We start from the raw sequence: 9,612 nt of genomic DNA on the forward strand, positions 1-9,612 counted from the left end.
AACGTTTTAAGCCTAATTAGTCCATAATTAAATACTAATTGCTAAATAAAAACAAAAATAATACAGTAGCCAAATTTTCGAATTTGACCGAACTAAATAAGACCTAGCAGGGGAAGAAAGAGGAGATGCGAGCTAGCGGGTGATACGCAGGTCAGGTCAGTCAGATGGATCGTCGTCGATGGGAGAAGACTTCCCTGTCCATCACCCCTAGCTAGCCTGTCGTAGCTGGCGCTGAGCCGGCCGGGGAACGTCCTCACCAGGTGACTCCGGCCGGCAGTGTACGGCAGGTCACTGTCACCACCGTCTCACAAAGCGCACCAGGTGATGGGGAAGGGGAGCATGGCCTTTTTTAGATGCCTTCTAAATTTTAAGTTTTTTCATTTTCTCTATCACATTAATTTTTAGCCACTTACATAGAGTATTAAATATAGATAAAAAAAATTAATTATACAGTTTAGTTGAAAATCACGAGATGAATTTTTTGAGCCTAGTTGGTCCACGATTGGATAATATTTACCAAATAAAACGAAAGTGATACTATTTATCGAGTTTTTTTTTTTTTTTGCAAAGTGAACGAGGACCAGGTAGCGATAGCGGCGACATAGATTCGCTCGCGCACGTCGTCGTCGCTGCGTGATGTCCTCCGATCCTTAGCTTGGTCGGCTTTACAAGCCAAAAGGCGATGGAGATGGCGATGGCGCGCAACAGCTAGCACACGCACGCACGCCTGCCTGTTCGCCATTTCACAACGCTAGCTCACTAGCTGCTCCCAGCTCCCTCCTGCCTAGACGTACGGATGCACAGGGGCCGGCCGGCATTGAACCTTGCGTCTCTGGCCACGTTTAGTTCCCAGATTTTCTAAATTTGGCACTATGCAAAAAAAAAAAGATTCTCTGTCACATCAAATTTGCGGTACATGTATGGAGTATTAAATGTTGACGAAATTAAAAACTAATTACACAGTTTGGTTGTACTTTGCGAGATGAATGTTTTGAGCCTAATTAGTCAACGATTGGATAATTATTATCAAATAAAAACAAAACGCTACAGTGTTTGAATAGTGCTGCTGAATCCGGCGGCGCCGAATCCGGCCTCCAATGGTTACTACAGGGAAATTTTAGTCCCTGTCCCATCGAATGTTTGGACACATGCATGAAGTATTAAATATAGACGAAAAAAATAACTAATTGCACAGATTGTGGCTAATTTGCGAGACGAATTTTTTAAGCCTAATTAGTCTATAATTTGACAATGTTGTGCTACAGTAAATATATGCTAATGACAGATTAATTAGGCTTAATAAATTCGTCTCGTAAATTAGTCTCCATCTATGTAATTAGTTTTATAATTAACTCATATTTAATTCTTCTAAATAGCATCCGAATGTCCGATGTGACATGGACTAAAATTTAGTGCATGAAACAAACACCCACTAAACACGGCCTCTGTTTTCTTTCTCTTTCTCCCTCTTTCTGCACCCCAGCGTAGTATCGACTCAACAATGTACGAACCGCTTCGAAAAAACATTCATCAACAAACGTACAATGCAACGTAAATAAAAAATAAAGTGACTAACAACAGCAGTGTACCAACTTGTTATTACACAGTTATTACATGTAAGCCTCGATCGAACGTACGTGTAAGTTGTAACCAAGTGCGTGCTAATATAAGTACTCTACCCTCTACAGACATGTACTGATGTACATTAAGGTATACATATTGTTAGATAATCTACTGCTTTGAACACATAGTAAGAGAAGGCGACACCAAAAAGGCTCCCTGCTGTAGCCGTTGCAGGGGCAGGCGCCGAACGGCTCACCTGCCTCACTGTAGCCATGGCAGGGACATGCGCAGAAGTCAGTTCTGCTGTGTTATCTAGTTACTGTTACAGCAGGACATCTATACTAGGACTAGATGGATAGAGTTGTATATATAGTTTGCCACTGCAACTCAACAAAGAGAGTTCAGATTTACCATCTCCTATACAGGGCTTCGGCCAACGCTGGTGCTTGTACTGTGTGTGTGCTCTGTTCTCCCCTCTTTTTCTACCTTTGACCATAGTGTGTGGTCGCACAACGTCTGTCGTGCTCGGTCGTGGTCGGTAAGACTAGTGAGTGGTCGACTCACTTGAGCCGGTGATCCTATGGGCTAACAAGTGATATCGGAGCCAAGCAAGCGTTGTCGCCGGACTAACCGCTGGCGATGACGAACGGTTCGAAGATGGGCGACAACAGTGGCACTGCTGTGGCTCCCCAACCACGACAGGAGGTCGTTGTTCGCACGGTGTGGGAGGTCAGCGACACCAATTGGTCGACGCTGACTCGTACAAACTATGGAGAGTGGTCGGTGACCATAAAGATCAAGCTCAGAGCCCGACGGCTCTGTAATGCTGTTGACAATGGCACCGACAATGAAGAAGATGACATATCAGCGTTGGAGGCTATCCTCGCTGCTGTACCGGCGGAGTACAGGGAGTCGTTGGGGGCGAAAAGCTCTGCTAAGGAGGCGTGTGAGGCTATTGCTGTGATGCGCGCCGGTTTCGACCACGCAAAGAAGGTGATGGCCTAGCTTCTAAAGCAGGAGTACGTCAACCTCAAGTTCAAGGATGGTAAAACGGTAGAGGATTTCTCTCTCCACCTGCAGACGCTCATCAGCAAGCTAAAGAGCCACGACATCACCATCAACGAAGAGAAGACGATCTTCAAGTACCTCCACTCCATGCCGGCAAAGTATATCCAGATCGCTCTCTCTATAGAGATGATGTTGGACTTATCCACCCTCACCATTGAGGATGTGACAGGCCATCTACGGGTGGTCAACTCATTTGAGCCGGTGATCCCGTGGGCTAACAAGTGGTATCAGAGCCAAGCAAGCACCGTCGCTGGCCTAATCGCTGGCGATGACGAACAATTCGGAGATGGGCGATAGCAGTGGCACTGCTGTGGCTACCCAACCATGATAGGAGGTCGTTGTTCACATGTTGTGGGAGGTCAGCGGCACCAATTGGTCGATGCTGACTCGCACCAACTATGGAGAGTGGTCAGTGACCATGAAGATCAAGCTCAGAGCCCGACGGCTCTAGAATGCTGTTGACAATGGCATCGAGAATGAAGAAGATGACATGTCAGCATTGGAGGCTATCCTCGCTGCTGTATCGACAGAGTACAGGGAGCAGTTGGGGGCGAAAAGCTCTGCTAAGGAGGTATGTGAGGCTATTACTACAATGCGCGTCGGTTCCGACCGCGCAAAGAAGGCGACGGCCCAGCTTCTAAAGCAGGTGTACGCCAATCTCAAGTTCAAGAATGGTGAAATGGTGGAGGATTTCTCCCTCCACCGGTAGACGCTCATCAGCAAGCTAAAGAGCCACGGCGTCACCATCGACGAAGAGGAGACAGTCTCCAAGTACTTCCACTCCGTGCCAGCAAAGTATATCCAGATCGCTCTCTCTATAGAGACGATGCTGGACTTGCCCACCCTCACCATTGAGGATGTGACAAGGCGTCTGTGGGTGGTGGACAAGCGCCTGGAGTAGGCGACAGCAATGAAGGACAGCGGTAAACTATTGCTGACAAAGGAGGGGTGGGCTGCTCGGAGGAACTCCAGGAAGGTAGCCTCCTCTAGCCACGATGGCAATGGCAAGCGCCGTGGCAAGGCTTCTTCGAAGAAGAAGTAGGTCGACCCCAATGCCCGCCGACGCTGTGGGAAGACGGGCCATTAGATATGGGAGTGCCCAAATCGCAAGTAGGAGAAGTAGGCTGAGGCTCATCTGGCGCAAGCTGATGATGATGATGAGGCCACTATCCTGATGGCGACGTTCTATGCACTGCACGACGTCGAGATCGAGGAGAAGGAAGAGGTGATGATGGTGGAAGGACCTAGAAAGGCCCTAAAGGCTGTCAACCTCGATGAACCATGCGCCCAAATCCACCTCGGACGTGTGGGTGCCGACCAGGAGCAACGGTGGTATCTGAACTATGGTGCCAGCAACCATATGACGGGCTCCAAGGTAGCCTTCTCCGAGCTCAACGATGATGTTATCGGTACGGTGAAGTTTGGTGATGGCTCAAGGGTGGTAATCCAAGGGCGCGGCATCATCATCTTTAGGTGCCAGAACGGGGAGCACCGCGCGCTAACGGATGTATATTATATCCCGTAGCTGCGTTCAGGCATCATCAGCATTGGTTATCTGGATGAGCGCGGTAGCGAGGTACTAATCAAGGACGGAGTCCTTAGGATCAGGGACCAGGAGCAGCAACTTCTTGCCAAGGTGAAGAGGTCCCTAAACCAGTTGTACCTGCTCAACCTGAAGGTAGAGCAGCCAGTGTGCCTGACAGCAAGGCACACCGAGGAACCGTGGCTATGGCATGCTCGGTTCAGACATCTCAGCTTTGACACACTTGGTTGGCTAGAGAAGATGGTCCAAGGGCTACCCCACATCAAGCACGGAGGTGAGCTGTGTGACAGCTACCTGACCGGGAAGCAGAGGAGGCTACTATTCCCAAAGGTGGCCAAGTATCGCGCGGAGGACGCTCTCGAGCTCGTCCACGACAACTTCTGCGGGCCGATCACACCAGCCACAAATGGTGGTCGGCAATACTTCCTCTTGCTCGTGGATGATTGCTGTCGCTACATGTGGCTACAACTCCTAATGAGCAAGGATAAAGCGACGTCGACGATTATGAAGTTCAAGATGCGCGCGGAGGCCGAGACTAACAAGAAGCTCCATGTGCTGAGGACTGATCGGGGCGGTGAATTCACTTTGGTAGAGTTTACTGCGTACTGCGCGGATCAGAGTGTGATGCGACACCACACTGCGTCGTACTTGCCATAACAGAATGGCGTGGTGGAGCGATGGAACCAGATGATGGTCGACATGGCCTGATCTATGATGAAGGCCAAAGTCATGCCGACAAGGTTCTGCGGAGAGGCGGTGACCACGGCGGTGTTCATCCTCAACCGCGCTCCGACCAAAGCCCTGACGGGCAAGACATCGTTCGAAGCTTGGTATGAGTGCAAGCCAAGCATGTCCTTCCTCTAGATATTCGGCTGCATCGGCCACGTTAGGAAGACAAAGCCAGTCCTCACCAAGGTGGAGGATAGGAGCACACCGATGGTGTTCCTAGGCTACGCGGAGGGTACCAAGGCGTATCGGGTCTATGATCCATGCAGAGACAAGGTACTTATCTCGCGTGACGTCGTGTTCGACGAGAAGGTGGCTTGGGACTGGAACAATCTGAGCACGGAGAAGCTAGAGGCTTCATCAGCACTTTCATCGTCGAGCACTTGGTCATCCATGGTGGTGGAGACACTGGGGAAGAGGTGCCGAGCACTCTAGGAGAGGTGCCGAGCACTCCAGCAACAGAGCCGAGAACTCCTGTGCTGAGTACTTTGGGAGGGATGTCGAGCACTCAGGGAGGAGTGCCAAGCACTCCTGAAGGGATGCCGAGCATGCCAGGAGTGGTGTTGGGAGGTTCTGCAATGGTGGCGACCACTACAGGACGGGTGCCGAGCACTCCCATAGCGGAGACGAGGGGTCTTGAAGTGGTGCTGACCACTACAAGACGTGTGTCGAGCACCCCGAGAGGGGTGCATGATGAGGATATGACACCCATGTATATGACTTTGTTTGGCGTATGGTATGGAGGGATAGGAGGCTAGCAAGGGTGTCCAACTCAAGAAGGAGGCCCGACGTTAATTCGGTTCGAGTCTCCAAGGTGGAGGCCCAAAGCAACTCAAGTTCAAGTCTACCTCGGCATCTAGTACCAGTTTGCCTTAAACTGGTCACCTAGGATGCATCCGGACTCCGTTTTTGACAATCCACCTATGGTTGGAAAGCTAATTTGATAAGGAAGCCAATACAAGTGGTCTCACATCAAAAGCTCTTCAGAATCAATAGGAATCATCAAAATAAGTCAGCATCTAGAATCTGCCAGGGTGCTGTGACACCGTCTTTTGGTCTGTTGGACCGTGTATCGTGTTTGAGCCCATTAGGAGGCGCATCTAGGGTAGGCGACGACCCTAAGACCTTTATAATCATATGCCGCCATTGTCATTAGGATTTGGATTTTGCTTAGATTCATCTGTCAAGAATAATTTCGTCTTTCATCGGTTTGTGAGACCCCAACTTCGTGAGATTAATCATTTATCTGTAATTTAGTTGTTTTCTTTCTTGTTCTTGCTTGTGTTCTTCATTGCGTAGGCAGGGATTAGCCTTCTTGGTGAGGTCAACCGGATTTGTGTCTCGGTTGAAACCAGAGGAGTCATGGTGCTAAGATGACAGGGTTCGATCTTTTGATCTGAAGCCGGATCGATGTGTCATTCTCTGCCACAACGATAGTTACCACTACATGACAGAAGATCAGGATCCCCGTTTCCCTTAGTGCAGACCACCCTAGGAGTGGTGATGAGCTGTCTAGGAGTAGTGCCGAGCACTACAACCGAGGTGCCAAGCACTCCAGGTGCTGTGCCGAGCACTCAGGCAGAACAGGGAACTCCATCGATGTCGATCGAGTTCGCCTCACCTCCAAGTGACATCACTGAGTTCATGGATGCCTTCCACGAAGGTGAGGAGGTGCGATTTCGTAGGCTAAATGACATCATCGGTGGCATAGGGCCCTCAGGCCTGGCTGGTCGGCTGCTCAATGATCAAGAGCTGCTGCTCGTCAGCGTAGAGAAACCACCCACATTCGCGCTGGCGGAGCGTGATGGAAACTGGCGATGAGCGATACTGGAGGAGATAAATGCGAGGAAAACAAGACATGGTAGCTTGTCGATCCACCTCTAGAATGCCATCCAATCAGCCTAAAGTGGGTGTAGAAGGTCAAGTGGGACGAGCTCGGTGCCATTGTCAAGCACAAGGCTTGTCTCGTCGCCCGTGGCTTTGTTCAGTGCGAGGGCATCAACTTTGTGGAAGCCTTTGCGCTAGTAGCGCGTATGGAGTCTATCCGTTTGCTACTAGATTTGGCAGCAGCAAAGGACTGGCGTGTCCATTAGTTGGATGTTAAATCGGCCTTCCTCAATGGTGAGCTGGCAGAGATGGTCTTCGTCAGGCAACCTCTAGGTTTTATCGTCAAGGGAGAGGAGCACAGAGTGCTCCAACTATGCAAGGCGCTCTACGGGCTGCGGCAGGCCCCATGAGCGTGGAACGCCAAGCTTGACATCATGCTGGGCGAGCTTGGGCTCACAAGGTGCACAACCAAGCACACGCTCTACACGCGGTGATAGGCGAAGGAGGAGCTCATCGTCGGCATGTATGTGGATGACTTGATCGTCATCGACGCACGCACAGAGGACATCAACAGCTTCAAGCGCAAGATGGCGACTCATTTCGAATGAGCGATCTCGGCGTACTCTCCTACTATCTCGGCATCGAGGTGAGATAGGGGAAGGAGGAACTCACACTCAGTTAGAGTGCGTTTGCCTCGAAGCTATTGGAGCGTAGCGACATGGCTGAGTGCATGCCTTACATGACTCTGATGGAGGAGCGACTGAAGCTGATGAAGACCAGCACCGCGGCGAAGGTGGATGTAACACTCTATCGGAGCATCGTCGGTGGTCTACGCTACCTAATCCACACGAGGCCTCATATTGCGTTCGTCGTGGGCTACGTCAGTCGCTTCATGGAGGATCCCAGAGAGGGTCACTGGGCTGCGGTGAAACAGCTACAGCGCTACGTCAAAGGGACAGTGGATCACGGGATCAACTTTTCCAAAATCAGTGGGAGTAGGCTGCAGCTCACTGTGTTCAGCGATGCAGACATGGCGGAGGACATCGACGGACGACGGAGCACCTCTGGCGTGCTCGTCTTCTTCGGGTCGGCTCTAATTTCATGGTTGTCGCTGAAACAGAAGGTGGTGACGCTATCTACGTGCGAGACAGAGTACGTAGCGTGCGGCCACAGCGGCGTGTCAAGTTGTGTGGCTACGCCGGCTGCTGGGCGAGTTGACCGGTGCGGAAGCTCACCCACCAGCACTGATGGTGGACAACCAGCCCGCCATCGCCCTCGTGAAGAATCCGGTTCTCCACGACCGGAGCAAGCACATCGACGTAAAATTCCATTTCCTCAAGGACTGTGTCGATGAAGGACAGATCGTCATCGAGTTCGTCGAAACTGGTCGACAACTCGTGGACGTCCTCACCAAGCTGCTCGGACGTCTTCGACTCATGGAGCTGAAAGAGATGATCGGCATGAAGGGGTACAAGTGATAGCAGTAGGATTAGGAGAAGAATTATTAGATAATCTATTGCTTCCTTGTGAACACACAGCAAGGGAATGCGACGCCGAAAAGGCTCCTTGCTGTGGTACTGTAGCCGCTGCAGGGGCAGGCGTCGAATGGCTCACCTGCCTCACTGTAGCCACGGCAGGGACAGACGCAGAAGTCAGTTCTGCTGTTTTATATAGTCACTGCTATAGTAGAGTAACTGTACTACAACTAGATGGATAGAGTTGTATATATAGTTTGCCACTGCAACTCAACAAAGAGATTTCAGATTTGCCATCTCCTATACAGGGTAATGGCCAACGCTGGTGCTTGTACTGTGTGTGCTCTGTTCTTCTATCTTTTTCTACCTTTAATTATAGTGTGTGGTCGTACAACGTCTATTGTGCTTGACCGTGATCGACAAAACTGGTGAGTAGTTGACTCACCTGAGCCGATGATCCTATGGGCTAACACATATATCACGACTCCGTTTCTAGTAATTCTCTTCTCACGTTATTAGAGACGCTAGCTGTAACGATCGAATTACTGGTGGTGGGCGATGAAGAGATCACCGCCGGCGTGGTGTTGATGATAACACGGGGCAGCAAGAGACGACGACGACGACGACGGCAGCGGCAGTAGAAATGGATGGCTAGAGAGATTTTCCTGGACTGATGATGATGAGCCACTAGCATCAGCAACCGTCGCCGATACGATGCTACTCGTCAGCGGCAGCAGGGCGCCGGCGCTGCCTGCTCCCACCAACGGAAACTGGAACGGGAACTGCAGCTGCAGCGGTGGCGGAGCGGACGCCGAGTACACCATCGTCGGCGGCGATGGTGGTGCCGGCGCCGGTGCGCCGGTGAGGCGCTGCACGACGAACTTGAACTCGGCCGGGTGCGCGTGCACGACTCTCGGCGACTCCACGTAGATGATCACCGGCTGCCGCGGAGGCGCCTGATGGTGGTGCAGCCGCCGCTTCTTGACGACCGTTTCCGTGCCCGTCGTGCTGGTGCTGACCTTGAGCGGTGCCGGGCGCGGGCCCTGCAGCTGCAGATCGTGGTGGCACTGCAGCAGCGACGGCTCCATCATGCTGGACGACGATCGGCTGGGCATCGTCGACGGTCTAGCTAGCTCCTGTACCGGACCGGAGCGCTTGCTGGCGACGAAACACTAGCTACCGCTACTGTAGTGATGGAGTCAATGGTGTGTGCTTGGGCTCAATCTGGTAAGCATGCACTGCACTGCACCTGGTGGCGGGCGAATATATAGATGACGGCCTGCCGGGGCTGTGGCTGTGTGCACGGGGACTTGGTATTGACTCGATCAGCTAGCCATTATTCAGGGTAATAACATAGACTCCTGGAAAATAGTTACGCAATAATCCACCTACGAGTATGCCACTAGCTAG

General features: G+C 51.4%; 2 protein-coding genes across 2 annotated transcripts; one reads left to right on the forward strand and one right to left on the reverse strand.

The window, feature by feature from the left end:
- The first annotated feature begins 7,445 nt into the window (after positions 1 to 7,445).
- Positions 7,446 to 8,205, forward strand: LOC136492534 (secreted RxLR effector protein 161-like). Its single transcript, XM_066488515.1, has 2 exons — positions 7,446 to 7,850; positions 7,990 to 8,205. Exons 1-2 carry the CDS (start codon positions 7,446 to 7,448, stop codon positions 8,203 to 8,205), a joined length of 621 nt encoding a protein of 206 aa, XP_066344612.1.
- Positions 8,206 to 8,744: 539 nt separating this feature from the next.
- On the reverse strand, positions 8,745 to 9,317 carry LOC136492535 (protein MKS1-like). Its single transcript, XM_066488516.1, has one exon. The coding sequence runs from the start codon at positions 9,315 to 9,317 to the stop codon at positions 8,745 to 8,747; it is 573 nt and encodes a 190-aa protein (XP_066344613.1).
- Between the last annotated feature and the right edge of the window lie 295 nt (positions 9,318 to 9,612).

This window comes from Miscanthus floridulus, chromosome 11, assembly GCF_019320115.1.
Source record: "Miscanthus floridulus cultivar M001 chromosome 11, ASM1932011v1, whole genome shotgun sequence".
NCBI classification, from domain to species: domain Eukaryota; kingdom Viridiplantae; phylum Streptophyta; class Magnoliopsida; order Poales; family Poaceae; genus Miscanthus; species Miscanthus floridulus.